This window comes from Parus major, chromosome 2, assembly GCF_001522545.3.
Source record: "Parus major isolate Abel chromosome 2, Parus_major1.1, whole genome shotgun sequence".
In the NCBI taxonomy this organism is placed as follows: Eukaryota; Metazoa; Chordata; class Aves; order Passeriformes; family Paridae; genus Parus; species Parus major.
The window spans coordinates 79,117,757-79,135,710 of NC_031769.1; the positions used below are offsets into that span (position 1 = coordinate 79,117,757).

The 17,954-nt window shown below is 38.2% G+C and overlaps 1 protein-coding gene across 3 annotated transcripts in view; it reads left to right on the forward strand.

Annotated features, from left to right (window-relative positions):
- CTNND2 (catenin delta 2) overlaps positions 1 to 17,954 on the forward strand; it is a 701,753-nt gene that overhangs the window by 116,564 nt on the left and 567,235 nt on the right. For all 3 annotated transcript variants that reach the window (XM_015653580.3, XM_015653594.2, XM_015653620.2), the window contains exon 2: positions 12,669 to 12,802. In XM_015653580.3, the coding sequence (XP_015509066.1) occupies positions 12,669 to 12,802 (134 nt within the window). The remainder of the gene's footprint in view (positions 1 to 12,668; positions 12,803 to 17,954) is intronic.

The following is a 17,954-nucleotide window of genomic DNA, read 5'->3' on the forward strand; positions in this document are numbered from 1 at the left end:
GGTGCTGAACAGTATCAGCCCTAGTACCAACCTCTGAGCAACACCATTGGTCACCGGTCTCATCTTGTACAATGAGAAAGACCACAGCCCTTTGTCATCCAGACAGTTCAATATCCACCAACTGGTTCATCCATCAAATCCATGTCTCTCCAATTTTGGGACAAGAATGTCATGCAGGACGGTGTCAAGCACTTTGAGTAAGTCCAGGGGGATGATGTTAGTTGCCCTGTAAAACAACAGTAAAACAATTGCCTTTGAGAGAATTATACAGAGGTTTAGATTTGTTCATACCTTTCCCCCTCAATTTTTACTACTTTTTAACAGATTATCTGGCATAATGTATAGAAAAAGGGAAGACTTAACATAGCCAGTCTATTATAAGCCTTGCAAGTGATGTGTTCTTAACCAATATATTTAAAGAATGTGGTCAACATATGTGTATGATAATAATACTGTAAATTGATACCCTTTTAATGAGACAGAATGAAGGCTGAAACTGCTAGACTAATTTCAATTTTACACAACTTAAAAATACATATTTTTATTCTTTTCTGTCAATAAGCTATCTCCTGGATAGTATAATTTTTGTCTAGAAAGAAAGTCAAACAGAAGACACATACTGTGAAGGGACCCTGGGTTTAACTATGAGGGGGTTAGTAATTTCCAAACTTTCAGACAAACTGTGAAGAAAGTGCAGTTGTCATCACATTCTTATAAAAATTGTCATTGTTGATTTAAGTGTATTTCAGTTAAATCCAAACTTTCAAACTTGGTTTGGGTATGTAAAGTATACTTATTAGAAAATGATCCATTAATGCAAGGACTTCTGCCTCTGCTTTCTGGCAGGCAGAGATCTAGAAACAGTTTTCTACTCTATTGAATTTTTTTTTTTTCTGACTGTGTTTATAATGGACTTTATTAGTTGATGTTTCAGCAGAAATTTCTGACAGTATTTAGTTCTATGAAAATCCAGATTTCGTGCTTGGGAGCACATAAAATATTCCGCTATATACAGTTCAGAAAAATGGCTTGGATTGTATTGATAGAATTTCTGGTTTGTTTTCTCCATTAAATTGTACATACTATCATATAGATCAAAGAAGTTTGACTCTTGGGAGAGCTGAATTAAACTCTGATGCCATTTAGATTTCTACTGTATCTTTGGTGAGATACTTTGCCAACTTGTAACTCTATAGCCTTTTATGCAATTATAAGTGTCACATGATTTTGAGATTATTTGATCCAGGGGAAAATCTCAGCAGGTTAGTGCAATGGTTGCTTCACATCTCTTTTCTGCAGGGGTGACAGTGAAGTGAAGGAAAGAATACAGGTGGGTCAGCACAGTGTTTCAAGCTGGACTGTGTGCTGACCTGGCGTGGAGTCATGGAATCCCCAAGAGCACTCTCTGGTGCTTTGGGTCCTCTGCATGTTGGTGAAGTGTTCCCTAATCTAGCTGTAAAGTCATGAAGTTCTCACCTCTCACTTTTGTACTCTGGTTTACTGCAATATTAAATAGGACTAGGCAGGGAATATCACATTGGTATTGAGTCCTTTCAGATCTTGATCTTTTCTGATTTGCATTTGCTGCTCGCACTGCTCACATTCTGTTCCAGATACAGAGTCTTTGCACTTTTTGATGATCATTAGGCAGTTTGCATAGTTTGGCTACCTGCTCAGCACACAAAACCAATTCTCTTTTTCAGGGCAGGTGGCTGACTATATTTCATCTGCTTTTGCCTCCAGAGTAAAGAGCTGTTTACCATTTACCAGCTTATGCTAACAGCTATCCTGTCTAGACATAAATCATGCTAGTTGCTACAGAGAGTGAAGAAAAAAACCTAAATTCTGTTTGTTTTTTTTGTCCCAACTTTCTTGGTCATAAAGTCTGTTCAGGGAGTTTCCCATTCTGCAGTGTTTTTGGGAATGCCCTAGACTCTCAAAATATTGTGAAGAAATTATGAAGCCAAAAGATCAAAATAATGGATGACAAAAATTCATGTGGATAAACTTAAAATTATGCATATATGAGGAACAAGAGTAATATGACATCCCAGCTTCACACAGGAGTTACAATTTGGGATTTGCTACTTCTTGTGGGGCTCAGGCTGTTTAACAAAAGGAATGAGGAGATGAAAACCTACAGTTCCCATTAGGAGTACAGCACTCTTCAGGAAAACACTCAGGAAATGTTTGATTGTCATGCTCATCTTTGGCTGGGGGAGGTCTGTTCAGATGTTTATAAAAGCAGATGTCCTTACCTCAGCAGATCCCTACTTCACCATGCAGTGAACAAGTGAGGAGATTTTTTGCTCATCTGCCAACCCCTATTTTAAGGAGTACAGCCATGGAAAGAAACCCCCAGTTATTGTTGTCTTGGCTCCCTAGTGGAGCCCTACTTGCCAGACTTTGTGTCTCTGAAGGTCAGTCTGGAAGTACATTGCAGAGTGTTGTAGTGGGGCTTGGAAGAATGCATTCTGCTGTCTAACTCTAATATAAGGGAGAGATGTGAGGCAAAGACGATCTGTGCAATTCAGTATGGTATATGTAAGTAAGCTCCTTAACTGCAGGAATTAGTGAGGAAGTAGATTAGTCCTGAGATTAGACCAATATCAGAACTGTCTAGCCTCCTTCAGGTTCAGAGCCATGAGAGACATGAAGAGAAGTCAGCATGAATCAGCCTGCAATTTAAATTTAAAGTAGTAATAATAAAGAATTTACTTTGGAAAGAACCTTAGTGAATTATTTGCCTCAGATTGATAGGGCTGTGCTTTTGCCTTGCTATTTTTGTTCTTTGTAATGAACATGTGTCCTCAGGTGTTTCTGCCATTGACCCTATCTCTTTCATTACAAACTTCTTTTTCCTCTTATTACTGTTGGTGGTGTTGGGAGGAATTACTCAGTCATGGTGTGGTTAGGGTTTGACTCCCACCAGCAGATAAGCCTTCACCCACTTGTTTGGTAACCCACTATAGCAGGATGGGGAAGAGAACTGGACAGGCACAAGTGAGGAAAAATCCTCTAGTTAGTCAAGATAAAGATAACTTAATAAGTAAAAGGGAAAAGAAAGCAACAAATGGTGCAAAAGCACTCACCACCATCAGACTGATGCCCTGTCAGTCCCCAAGCAACAGCTACTTTTTTTTTACTTTTGGATAAACTGGCTCCAGTTTATATGCTAAGAATGACATTGTATGGTATGGAGTATGCCTTTGGTCTGTTGGCGTCGGCTGTCCTGGTTGTGTCCCCTCCCTGCCTTGCTGAGGGGCAGAGTGAGAAGCACAAAAGACTCAATTCTGTGCAAACACTATTCAGCAGTAGCTGAAACGCTGTTTTTTAGTCACAGTATTATCGTATGAGCTTCTATAAAGAAAATTAACTATATTCCATGTGAAAGTGAACAAAACATGTCACTTAATTTTTCAGTTCACCCTGAGGCAAAAAATGACCAATTTAATGAAAAAGAAAAACAACCAAACAAAAAACAACCCTCCATATTATATTAGTATCACCCACTCCTATGGTGTCTACATAATACAATATTTTAAAAATTCATTGTAAGGACTGTTTCTGGCTTTTGTTTGTAGATGTGCATTTTGCTCTCTATGCTTGAGGATATTGGCATTGTCACTGAAGTAAGAACTCCTCAGTAACAGCAGCAAACAATATCCTCTCATTGGATTCCATGAATGAAAAAAAATTGCTTGATTTATGAATACATTTTTCAGCAAAACTAAAATCAATTTTTGTAAATCCTTGTGCTGAGTTGTCTAAAACAGTGAGAGAAGGATTTTTATGCTGGTTTCTCTATGTGATTGTATTACTAAATCCAACTGAAATGTTTTCCTAAGAATTTTAGGAGGTTGCTCAGTTCTCAGATGGTACAGGCTAGCTGGTTAGAGTAAATCCTTACAAATTAGGATGGTGGTTTCACCATCCCAATGGAAGAATGGTATGCCTAAGAAAGAAGCAGCATGTGGTTTATCTGTTCTGATTAATCACGTGTTCATTTCCTATAATATATTGACCGAGATGGGGGCTGGGGGCAGCAAACTGACACAGTTCTGGCTTTGTGGTTTGGGTCTGATCTTTAAATCTTCATGCACTGGTTAGCAGTGGTTCTGGCTCTGGTTTGAGAGAAAAAAAACAACAAAAGATTAGACTGGCTTTGCCTTTTTTCAAGGTCCTTTGGACCAAATGCTGTACCTTTTTTCTCTTAAGTACTTTTTGAGTTATTCTGCTAAAATAATTGGAAATGGTTTAGAATTTTTGTTTCATTTTAAGGAGGCAGGCTGTGTAAGTAATTCAAAGTACCTGAAATGTAATCATTACAGCAAAAAGTAAAATTGCCTTGCTTTATTACATAATACTTGAGCAAAAAAATACTTAACAGGATCATATTGAACTAAAAATTTCGAATCATTGCAGATGATCTAAGTGCTAGTCAAGACTTCAGGATTCATATGACTTCCAGTGTTCCTACACTGGTTAATGTAGATAGTAGCAGGAAAATATTTGATACAACCTGTGGAGGCCTCAGGCTATTGTGCATGTAAGATCCTTAATTTTGCTTCCTATTTGAAGAGCAGGAAAATGGAGATATTTTAATCAAGACTCAGAACAGAAGTAGAGAGTTCCCGAGGAAAAAACTTTTTTCTCTTGAGCTATAGTCTTTGGAATGTTTCAGGAAAGGCCTTTTTGAGTCAGGCATCTGTGTAAGAGAAGGAATTTTTAGGTATTTCATATTTATTTCAAACTTTAGAATAGGCTAAGTCAAGGAAAATATTGGAGGAAGTTTCCCAGTATAGCTTCTCTTCTGTCAGGTTTTAGAATAGAGTTGTCTTTATCCTTTACCGTGACAGTGAGGATCTTTTATATCTTGTACCACACTTCTGCAAAGAGTATGCAGGAAAAAAAAAAGAGAGATTTTATGCTTTAACAAATCTGAATGCCAACTTTGCCTAAATTTTAAGTTGGAGAATTCTTTTTCACACCCTTAGAGGCCCTAAATACTTATACAGTACAGTTGAAATAACTGACTGCAACAAGCTGAAGTCACAAAAGAAGACAAAAGCCAAGCTCATCTGTCTTAGTGAGCTGGAAGATTGATGAGTCTATGGGCAAAGAACAATCCCAGAAAGAAAACAGAGCCTTTGCTCTTTGGAAAGCCCTTGTGATGGCTTAGCTAGAATAAGAAGAGTGCTGACTGATCCCACATATCCCTGATGCCTAACTGAGCCTAAGCCTTTCCAAAGGCCTTTAAAATATCATGTCTCCTTTAATTAATATGTTTTCTTGCCTTGGTAATTTCAATATAGGAGATAAATACTTCAGGATGTTGTGATAACTACTTAGGCAATCAGAAGACATTTTCGCCTTCAAGCTATTTGGCAGGTTCTGGCAGTTTTTTCTTATCTTACTGTTGACTCAAGAGATTATCAACCTATTTTTAAGAACACTTACCCAGACACAAATTGTACCAGACTTGTCAGCTAAGATAGGACAGTAACAGAAATCTGCAATTTCAAAGGGTTTTTGTGCAGGAGGAGGGAGGGCCCATATTTATAGACTCTCTACCCTGTTTCACTGTCACACAACTGAAGGATTCAGATTCATTGCAAAAAATTTCAGTGCAGCATTAGTAGGTATGTGTCTTGCTGTCTAGAGCCAATGTTATCTCAGCCTTCACTCATCTCTGTAGATTGAGATTACTGAAGAGATAATGGGTCATTTTTCTACTGAAAGTGATTCCTTGCATTTCTAAATTCTTAAGCAGAGCCAATTTCTAATTCTTCCAGTTGGAATCTTATTCCAAAAGTCTAATGTAAACATATTTGTTAGTCTACCCATCATATGTGATAATATTTGAATTGACTTTACAATACGTAATAGTGAGAATTACTATTTTGGGTATTTTTTCCCATCGGTATCTGCACCTAATATACCTTGTGAATATAAAATATATATAATTTGCAAGAATGACCAGGCTAATTTAATTCTGTGTGATTCTGACTCATCATTTATATCCACTGGATTCTTAGCTTATCAGAATGACTCAGTGAACATCATAAAAGCTTGTGGGTTTCATGTTCATAGATACAATGCCAAATCTATGTCTTTTGTGTTATGGGGTTTTTTTGAGTTTTTTTGTTTGTTTGTTTTGGGGTTTTTTTGCTTCTCACAGTTGTTAGAAGGTGGTATGTTGGAACTGTTGACAACTGTAGTCTTTTAAACAGCAAATGTTGTTTGTATATGGAGGGAGAAATAGAGATTGCAAGTGGAAATTGTGCAAATAATGTGTAGAACATTGGGGTAATTTACATATTTATATTTTAATTACAAATTGTGGATGCTAACTGAAACAGCATGTGAAACTGCAGGCCACATAGCTTTCTCAGTCTTGCCTGAGAAAGTGGCCTGGGAATTCATAAGGAGGATTTAAAACAATCCTCAGAGATAGAAAACAGCCTTGCAGGTGCTGTTTGTCTGTTCCTTGTTTTCTTTGCAGGAGAAGGTTGAGGGGTAGTGAGCCCCACTGACCAAAGATGGTGATGTAGTAGTTTACTAACCAATAAGAGTTTCCTTTCTATACTTTTCACGTATCGGTCTATAAAAAAGACCTAAAGTAATAAACTAAGAGAAATTCTCCTGATTGACTCCTGAGAGAGTCTGTGTCGCTCTTCTCACCGTTCCTAATAGAGCAACAACAAATAAGTAGAAACTGAATCAACATAAGCCCTTCTGACATCATGGTATTAGTTTAGATATCATAAATAGTAAATTTAAGTGTAAGAACAGTTTTAGGTAAAAAGAAAAAAAAAAGAAAAAAATTATTTTCGTTTTATGGTAAGTCCCCATATTTTTGAAACAATAGAAAAAAGGTAGGAGAAATTCTAATAGGAACAATAGAAATGCCTATTACTAAATGCTAGTCATGCAGTAATCTCTACACAGCTAAGGTAGAGGAAAGGAAGCAAAAAGTTTTTCTTGATGCATAATTGCATATTGGATTATTTTAAGTGACTGATTCTTATCCAAGGCTACTTCAGTATCATTTGTTGCTTTTCAGATGAGCTCAGTAACATGCCAGATTTGATTACTGTTCAGTAAGACAGCATGACTTACACTTTTATAATGAATGCTCTCACTGATTAATGGTTCATTGTACAGGAAGAACTCACTGCTGAGTACATGTTTCTTACTGCAATATCTTTTTATAAAAGAAAGATATTTGGATTTTCTGATTCCCATGATTTGAAAATTGCAGCTGCCAGTGTAGCAACTGACTTGGCTTTTGCTGTAGATTCTCAGACATTGTGGAGCTGGTTGATTTGTTTTGGGTTTTTTTAACCTATATGCACTTTCTACCCATGAAAGGGTGATAAAATGTTAGACTGTATAAACAGCATTAATAAAGTGAATTTTGGAAGAACTTCAATCTAATATTTAAAACTTAAAGTCTGCCTCTTTAAGCAACATTCCCTCCTTCTTTGAGATCGATGCTGCATCTTCAGTTCTAGATTTTTTTTCTGTGAATGAAGCTTGGTTATTTCTGATGTAGAGGAGAAGAATAAGATCACTGAAAGGCACATGTAAGTACCCCATCTGAGAAAGAACAGAAGGAGTGGCAACATCTGAATAGAGAACTATGCCACCAAATTGCTTTCATCAATGACATCTTCACGGCTACATTTCTTTAGTTTCCTGTTTAGTAAATCTCTGCCCATAACCTATGCAAAATGTGTGTGCAAAATTAAACTTTTAAGTGAAACCTCAACATCTGGCATTGCCATTTTCATATGCATTTTTAAATCCTATTAATATTTTGTTTTATCTAAGGATTTATTTATGCTGTAGAATGCACCGCTGTATCTGAGTTCAGCCTGAACATACTTCTGCAGTTTGACCTTGGAACTAGCTATGATGGTTGTGTTACCTCAGATGAGGCATGAAATCCTCCTGTTATGAAGGATGTCTGCCATCCAGCATCCACTGCCATCCCAAGGATCACAGAAGGAATGTGGTCTTGCCATCTTTTCTTTTTCAGTTCTGAGTGTAATGCTATTACTGTTGCCAGATGTTTGTGTCATCTAATCATAAAAATCTGGATCACAGAGGTACAAAACTGATGGTCCTCTGAGATCATCAAGTCCACCACTAAACCATGTCCTTAAGCACCACATCTTCATGTGTTTTAAACACTTCCAGGGATGATGACTACGGTTCCCTGGGCAGCCTGTTCCAATGCTTGCCAATCCTTTTGGTAGAGAAATTCCTGCTAATATTCAGTCTAAACCTCTCCTGGCACAGCTTGAGGCTGTTTCCTCTTGTTTTATCAAGTGGTACGTGGGAGAAGAGACCAACCCTAACCTCATTTCAGGTGGTTAGGGTTGGTAGAATTATAAGGTCTCACCTGAGCCTTCTTTTCTCCAGGGTAAATAACCCCAGCTCCCTCAGCTACTCTAGACTCATTCCAGCCCCTCAATGTCCTTCTTGCTGTGAGGGGCCCAGAACAGAACACAGGATTCGTAGTGCCTTCACCACTGCCCAGTACAGGGTGACAATCACTTCCCAGGTCCTACTGGCCACACTATTGCTGATACAGGCCAGGATTCCATTTGCTTTCTTGGACACCTGGGCACACGTGGATCATGTCTGGATGGCTTCCAGGTCCATTTCTGCTGGGCAGCTTTCTGCTGGGCTTCCTCCTCATATTATCCCTGTTCCAACGTGGGGCATTCCCAGTGGCCGCAGGGAAAGCCCAGCCCGGCCCGGGTCTCTCCCTGGCCGCAGGCCCATCCCAGTCGGGTCCCTGCAGGCCCCGGCCCCGCTCCCGCTGTCCCCCGGGGCTCGCAGGGCTGTTTGTGGCTCGGTTCCCCTGGCTCAGCCCTGGCTGCCGGGCAGCGTTTTGCCCTCCCTTGGCCAGGCTTTCCCCGGGGCTCTCGCCCGCCCGCCCGTGGCTGAGGGGCTCAGCCGGGCCCAGCCCTGGGGCCGCTGCAGCCGCCGGCACCGCCTGGGGCCGGGCCGGGCAGCCCCGGCCGCTCCGCAGAGCCAACACCTGGTAGGGAGAGGATGGTCTTGTTTGGATTTACAGGGTTGTCGGATTTTTTTCGTTAAATTGAGATAAAGTTTTAAGATGCTCTTAGAGGGACAGGAAAAAAAAAAAATTAAAGGGTCAAACTCTAGACAGGATTTTGCCAGCACTTTGGAGTACGGGAATCCATGAATTATTTATGTCTGACTTTCCAGTATGTTCCCAAAAGGCTGGTAGTGTTTTCCCTGTTCATCTGTCTATGATCGTCTAAGATTTTAATTTGGTTCTCTCAGGAGTGTGTATATGCGCTGACTTATAGAATTTAATGTATATTTTTGTGGCACAGATAGAAAATAGTGTTGCTATTGTGGAAATTAAATGTAGCCAATTTACTTCTAGTAGTTTCTCAGCTATGGTGTACTCTGTTAAGATGCTTAACTTTTATTTTTCTTCTTGTACTTCCTCTAATTTTCCTTTTGTTTCTGGTGCAAAGTTTCCAGAAGTGTGGGTTAAAAGCCTATCAGCCAACTTACTTTATGATGAAAAATGAAAATAATTGGGAAGGGAAGCCAGAGAAGAAGGTGGTCATTATGATTATGTGGGAAAATGCTTTTCTGAAGACAACTGATGGAATTATTAGGTTTTTTTGTGCCCATGCTGAACAGTGGAGGAAACAGGGAGATTAAATGTATATTAAACAGCAAAGCAGATTTTCTAATGGTAAGGCCAGTAGAGCCTGGAGCAAAAGGAAGTGGCTAAGAGAGGCTGCAGTGAGAGAGGCTTCAGTTGGAGGAGCTTGAGTGGAGGACTGGTTCTGTATGTTAAATATGTGGAATGACAGGAAAAAAATCTGCCTCGTCTAGAGATTTGGTAGTGGGCTAGGGGTGCAGAGGCTCATTTCAACCATATATTTTGTAATTCTACAGTACTAGCGGTTTTAAGTCCCACTGAAACCTCAGAATGCCCAATTTCTTATGCTGAAGACTGAGCTAAATTAAAAGTTCATCTCTGAACAGATGTGCAAATGTGAGCACTTGCTGTGTTGGTGTTTGTTGTTGAAGTACTGTTCCATATTGTTGAATCATATACATATATTTTAATCTAACTACCTTCAGTACCGTAGTGTCTCTGTTGCTTGTGAAAATTTGTTTTGTGTTTCCTTTCTGTATGGTATTTCTCATACAAATTTAAGTAATGAAGAAATAATGGTTAGAGTCTATAATGTTAACAGTTCAGCTGGATATCACAGAGCTGTAGATCCAGGGATACTGGCCTACTAAGTGCTGTTGGCTGCAATCTTTCCCCTTGAAGAACTGTAGTAGTAAACTGAAGTCATGATAGATGTTAAAAATTACATTCTCTGTCCAGAAGAAATATTTTAATAGGGGCAAAAAACACTCTTTTTTAATATCAGGGACATTTATTTTGATTTCTCTGTTTCTAGATGAAGAAGACGTGCAGCATGCCTTTTTTATTTTTTTCTTCCCCCCTCTTTTGATATCTGTATTTTTTTAAAAACCAAACAAAAATTATGGAAACACGCAATGGTTGCAGAATGTTAGCTACTGTCTAGATATTGAGCCTATTTGAAGCAACTACAATTTAAGACAGTAGTTAATTTTCTAATCAGATTTTTTTTCCCATTTAAACTGATGCAAATGTCGATTACTAAAGCAGTTGTTGAAGTGTTTTTTATTGAAAACAAAGTTTTAAAAACTTATAGCCTAAAAATTAAACTTTACTGAGATTGAATATAGCCCTAAAAGAAGTTAACAAGAGCAGCAGGCATTTGCTGCCTGTGTCTCATGTTTTGAACTCATATATGCTGTTCTTGTACCAGTAGCATCTTTTTGGTCACAGAGGGGCTTCCCCGTTGGCCATGCAACCTTGCAGTCCCTCTCAAATACACTTTAAATATTTTCGAGCGTTTGTGCTAGGGCAAACATTTTGTGTAGTTCTGGACTCCCAGTCTCGTTTATTTAGCTGGGTTTTACCTCCTCGGGCGAGTGTTTATGAAACAGCCGATTCAGCAGAGCCTCCCCGCCGGGGGGCAGGGGTCAGGCAGCCGTGGGGGAGCGTGGGGAAGAGCTGAGCAGACAAAGGGGCTTTTCCCAGAGAGCTTCCTCACTACTGCAGGGAAAGCAGAATGCAGCAGGGGAGCTGCTCTCAGCCAGTGTGCCTGAAAACATTTCGCCAGGCGACTCATTCACAGCTCTGGTGTTTCTTCCCAGCCCAGTGCAGTCTCGGGATGCAAGTCTTTGAGCCTCATGCTGCTGTAGTTTTGTAGTTTTGTCTTGCATATGTATACCAGTGTTTTGAGCTTCAGGAAGCTTTGGAAAAATGCTACCCTGCTGGACTAACTGTGTCTTCTTGGGCAGCCCTGTGGCTTCAGAGACAAAGCTTTATAGAATGTCTTCCCTTTTAGAGCTCTAATTTCTAATGGCAGACTGATGCAGAGATGCTTGGTCTGGGTGTTGAATTTTATACTTGCTTTTACCAACTACCTTTTATTACTGTTTTCAGTCTTCTCACTTCTTCCAGAAAAAGCTCTATTATTATATATTTTAGTAGAATAGAGCCAAGGTAGGAGTTTTGCTTCTGATGCAAGTGGTGACTGTTCTGAATATCCCCACTGCTCTTTAGGAGGCCCATGCCGCTGGCAGCCTGTGGGCCACTTCTCTTGCACAGAATAATTCTGGCCAGGTCCTACATGAACATGATTTTATCCTGTCATGCCTGTGCATAATCATGCAAGTTGCCTCTCCACTCCTTTACTTCTGGAATGTGGCACATGTCTGCCTCTGGAGATGTGCCTATAGTGACATTTAAACAGAGATACCACACTATAGCTTAGCCTTCGGAAAGATAAATCGTTCCACAGTCACACCACTGTTTTGCCCTCTGAAAAGAAATTCTAGAAATGCCTTCAAATGCAAAGATTCTTCTTTTTTTTTTTTTTTTTTTTTTTTTTTTTTTTTTTTTTTTTTTTTTTTTTTTTTTTTTTTGGTAAGAGGTCTCAAAACTGGCTTAAGAACAGGTGTGCTATTTTTCATAAAAATACTCAAATGTTGTCAAAATCATCTTCTGGACTAGAAGAAAGAGTGTGAAAGTTGCCTAGGTTTCAAATATAATAATTATTAAATAAACATGTGTGTTAGCAAGTAAACACTAGATTATATTTCTCTCATGTATCATTTGTTGATTTTCTGCTTGAAAAGCATTTCATGATTCATTACTTTCATGATACTATAGTTTTATGCTGCATACTCCCACTGGAATACTATACAAAAATCAAAGCTATAAATTATTTGGATCCTCTCAAATGTACTGATAGTAACTATTTCAAAGTAAGATAAATTAATATTTTATTATTAAAATTATTTTAATATTAAGTGTTAATATTAATTAATATTAAATGTTAATATTAATATTAAATAATAAATATGGGAGATAAATAGATTTTTTTCTTAATTCAGAAATTGTTTATGTTTTAAGTTATATATTGTTCAGTACAGAACAGAAGCATATTCTATAATTTTACCATAAATGAGTGTTATTATTCTTATATGTAAATGAGTCTGATATTTATCAGGTTTATGATAACAAACCCATTGTTTTATTTTTCCATGAATTGCAGAAACTATGCCTGTTCCAGACCAGCCCTCGTCTTCTGACAAGACAAGTTCCCTTAGTCCTGTGTTGAACACATCCAATGGCGATGGCTCTGAAACTGAGACAACCTCTGCCATTCTAGCTTCAGTCAAAGAACAGGTAGGCAAGTGTAGCCTGGAAAAGAATACTATGATTTACTGGTTTGTTTTTTCTTACAAATGTTTCATAGCTGGTACCTGAATAATTTAGTTCACAAATGCATATTGCATAGAATGATAACCATTTCTTCATGTCTGAGTATACTTCTGTAAGCTTTCCTATGACAAATTTAATATAATTTAATTGCTCATTTTATTCTCCACTTTCAGTCTTTACTGTGGATGGTGGTTTTCCAATGTGTCTCCTTTTATTGTTGTCAGTCTGCATGTGGAGTTACAGTATGGCATGGAAGAGTTATAGACAAATGAATTGTGGAGAAGATGTGTTATTGTAGAATTTTTAAAGGATTAGTAAGAGCCCTAGGGTTTTAAAATTTATATACCAGTTTTTTTTGATTTTATGTAAAACCTGATGTGAGATTATTTCAGGGCATAACTGGGTATAGATAGAGGCACTCAGTTTTGGATGATTAAAACCAAAATATTAGAAATTTTCATGGAAAAAAGGCCTTCAGTGTGATGGCCTGCTTGATGGTAATAAGACAGGTTTCGGAATTCAATGTAAATTTTTGTGGGCTGAGTGTCAGAGATTTTGGTTTTACTGCCTTTTTATACATTAGGAGACGGTTAATATTTCAGTTAATGCAAACAACTGGTCTATTTTTCTACCTCCTTTGGCTCAACAGCATCAATTGCATGAATTCCAAAGAGAGACATTAAAATCAGCTGCTTTTAGGCAGCTTTCTCCTTGCTGAAGGTGTCTAAATTGGCTCTTCCTTTATCGAGTACTGATCTTTCCCTGCCAAAGGCATTTGCTGGTTCTTGATTTAAATTAAGGCATGCATTCAGCGTATGATATCTCTCAGCACTGGACTAATAGCTCTTGAGTGGTAGAGATTTTATAAAAATTATGACATCACTCTTCATTGGTTTTATTGCTATATGCCAGTTCTGTCTTTTGGGTATTAGAGGCTAGTTACATTTTCTGTTTTGAAAAGAGGAATGCAAAAAATAAACATTATAATGTGGAGTTTTGTCTTGAGATTTATGGCAGTCATTGGAATTGAAAATTACCTATGGTTTAGATGATTGTATTCTCTTCCATGTCAATAATATTTCTTGGGCATGTACCACTGTTTCAGCTTCTGTCACTGCATTATTTTGTAGAAAAATATCTGCCTTGCTTTTTGACTCTTTGATGGTGAAAGGGTGTACAGGAAGGTTACACAGATAGAAGATATATCTGTATGTTGGAATGTGAATCACAGTATGGAATAGTGACAAGAGCTGTTGCAGTCAGCAACCTCAGGATCTCATCCCGGGAAGCAGCAGGATTCTGGGGACCAGCATGTAACACCAACGAGACGGGCTCCCAGTTCATGAAACCATTTATTCAGCATGGGAACAAAGTCAGGTCCAGAACAGAGAACCCCGAACAGAGGCACAGTGGGGGTTTTTGAGGGACAGAACTCTTAAGGATTTCCACCTTTGAGGGTGGAGTTCAGGGTCAGGGACTGTGGCAGCGGCCTCGGGAGACAAAGAGTTACATTGTCCCACCCCAAACCCCTTGTGGAGGGCGGCCCAGGGGTTCTGATTGGGTTTCAGTCCCTGGGGGTTCTCCCTTGCTGTGTTTCTAATGGTCCCTGACCCTGAACTCCACCCTCAAAGGTGGGGACCCTTGAGAGTTCTGTCCCTCAAAAACCTCTGCTGTGCCTCTGTTCGGGGCTCTCTGTTCTGGACCTGACTTTGTTCCCATGCTGAATAAATGGTTTAATGAACGGGAGCCCGTCTCGTTGGTGTTACATGCTGGTCCCCAGAATCCTGCTGCTTCCCTGGACATGATCCTGAGGTTGCTGGCCGCAACAAGGGACCAGTAGAAGCACACCAAGGGAGAACCCCCCAGGGACTCAAACCCAATCAGAACACCTGGGCCGCCCTTCACAAGGGGTTTGGGGTGGGATAATTAACTCTTTGTCTCCCCTGAGGCACATCCCCACAAAGAACTTCTCTGTTGTTTGGTGTTGTGATGTCACTGGTTTATACCTGGTTATGTGTTTTACAAACAATCCTCCCATCCCTATAAATCAATTCATTGACTACAAGAGGGAATTGCTGGTAAATCCCCTAGATGAAAAGCATTTCAAGTGGTAATATATTAGCAAAGTTATTTCTGATTCCTGTGAACCACAGCAGAAAGAAGCCTGTAATAAAGTAATTCTGCATTCACTTATCAGCAAGAACAGCCTAGACAGCTAAACTAAGGTACTGTTAACTAAAAAGATAATGTCTTGAATTATTGTGATACAAGGTACCAAAATTTAACAAGTGTTCGGTTAAGGAAACTTGTTTCTTGACAGGTATCTTTAGTCAGACCAATCTTGAATCTGGAAGACTGTACTAAGCTCAAAAACAAGCCATAAAAATAAAATAATAATAATAACAACAACAATGATAATGGCAATAATAATAAACCACAAAAAAAACCCAACCAAACAAACCTGCTTTCAGACTTTTTCTTTTCCCCACAAGATTGTGTGTTTTGACACACTTCCATTATTTAATGTTCTGTTGGAAAAATGCTAGGAAATGCCACAATCCTGTACTTCAGACATGAAATACATTGCACTGATTCTCTGTTATGGGAGTTAATGAATTTAAGTTTCTAACTGATAGTTCAAATGGGTAGCCACCTTCTTTTTAGAAGAAGGAAAGAGTTACCTGTCTGGTATGTGATTTTGCTCTAAAAGCTCTTTGACTGTAGCCAAAAATACAACTAGAGTTAAACATTCAAAAGTACTGCTAATGTAGAGAAATTAAGGCATTTTTCAACATATCAGTCATAATTAAGGTGGTTTTCAGCAAATCAAGTATATTAAATTTTCTGTGCTGATACTTGGCTTTGAAAGGTTTCCTTGCATTTTTTCTCTTGGAATACTTGGGGTAACTTCATGTGTTACTTCTCATAAATAGAACATTGTCATTGAGGAATGGCAACAGAGTAAACTGTGGGATCTACGATACTGAAAAATGTAAAAGGTGTTTTCAGTCTTTGAAGAGGGCAGGATACATGAAAGGCACAGAGATGTACTAATAAATATTGTATTTATTTGGTCTATTTAAATCTCCTATGTAAAACTTAAATGATATATTCAGAAAACTTAAAATTTTGCTGTGCTTAGTTTGAAAAACAAATATCTCTGTGCTGTCACATTTTGAAGAGCTGATTTATTTGGGCTAAAAAGTTTATTGGGGCAAAAAATTGTGCTTGATATGTCAGATGTAAAGTGACACACATGATTGTCATGACTTGATCAGAAGATTTAGCCACATTTTCAAGCTAAGGGTATCTGTCAAAAGAGAAATAGAAACCTGTATTTTGCTGTTAAGAAATGCAAATGCCAAACTCCTTGCTTTAAAATATAGGCCATTTCATTTGTGCTTTACCTCAGGACAAGCGTGTTGATTCACTTTTGGGCTTGAGACTTCAGAGATGCTATTAAGAACTGATAGATATGGAGCATGAATCCATTCTTTATCCCTTGCTGCTTACTTTCTTCAGGTTAGACAACACTGCTGGAGGCAAGGTCAGAATTATTCACTATGTGTCTAAGAAGCCATGAGATGCCAGGCAGTGACCTTTGGCTTTGCTGTTTTTGAGCAGTCTTTATGAAGAGAAACAGTAAATTACTTCTGTGAAAATGGAAGCTGTTGTTTTGGGGGGTTTTGTGTGGTTTTTGTTTGATTATGTTTTTTCAGACAGTATCAAGTTCTTTAAAGACAAATCAATAAATAAAGAAATAATTTCAGTTTTCCATGCTGTATAAAATGTATAAAGAAGGAATTTTTTTCTTTCTTATGATATACTGGCAAACACCTTTGGCCCAATTCTTCATAGGTTTTAGAAGACATAAGGCCATTTTTCTTTGTGCTTTGTCATCGGGTTTTGTATCTGTAAATATGGGAAAAAATTGATTAAAAAAAAAAAAAGTGAGATATCAGGACTCTTAATTTGTGAGAATATATGAGATAGATGCAACTACTTCTGCAGAAAGTATGATGTGCTTCTGATTTGCAATTTCCACCTGCAAAGGAGACTTGTGAGCCCACTTTTTAAAAAGCATCCTTGGAAGAGAACTGTTGATGATGCTCTTTTGAAGGTGGAAATAGCACCTGGGAAATAGCTGCTGGGGATACTTTTGAGTAAATATGTAATGAAGCTGATGCTTTTCCTGCAAGTCTCCAGGCATATGTGGTTCACAGTACTTTGGTTCTTTGCATACAGAAAACTGCTCCCTTGGAAGCTGAGAAAGATTGTAGTGACATAGCAGATGCTTGTTTTGGAAGATTTTATTTTTATAGAAACACTTGGAAAATGTGAGATAAATTAATTTCTTAGGAGTGAGATCCATCTTTTGTATGGACAGCTATTTTCAACTCAGAAATAGTATCATACATCTCTTATTTTCTTTGTGGCTCTAGATTCCTTTAGCATCTTAGTAGTAGGCTGTTTCAGAGAACAGCTTTCACTTTCGGAAAACTTATGCAAAGAATGAGTTGGGCCAATGTTTAATATTTCTTTTGAATCTTTTTTAAACATATCTGTTATGAATGAAAATACTTGTTTCCAGTTGCCTGCCTTCATTTACCCTTTCAAGAAAAACATTTAGACTAATCCTCTTGAAATATTTCTCACACTGTTTAAATAATTATTGATTGATATGTTCTTTAAATCATATTGCTGATTCCAGAGAATACAGAAGTCTGGCTTTTATGGTTGCTGATGGCTTTTGGTTTTGGGTTTTTTGGGTTGGGTTGTTTGGAGGTTTCTTGCTTTGTAAGATGTGGGCTTTTTTCTAAAATGGCTTATGTTGCTTTGATTATTTACTATGTTTTTATGCTAGAAAGCTACTTGTTTGTCAAGAAATTATGATTTGAAGCTATATTAAAAATCACATATAGGGTGATTGTCTTGGTTCTAGAAGACAGGTGTCTGCTAGGGAGAGCAGGAGCCTCCCTTGGGATGAACGAATGTAGACCCCCTCCCTCCGAATTATTATAAATTTGAAATCAAGGGGCTTTCAGGCAGAGATCTGGGGATAGGAATAACAGTTCTTTACTAGTATAACCAGGCAAACAAACAAATAATAACTACA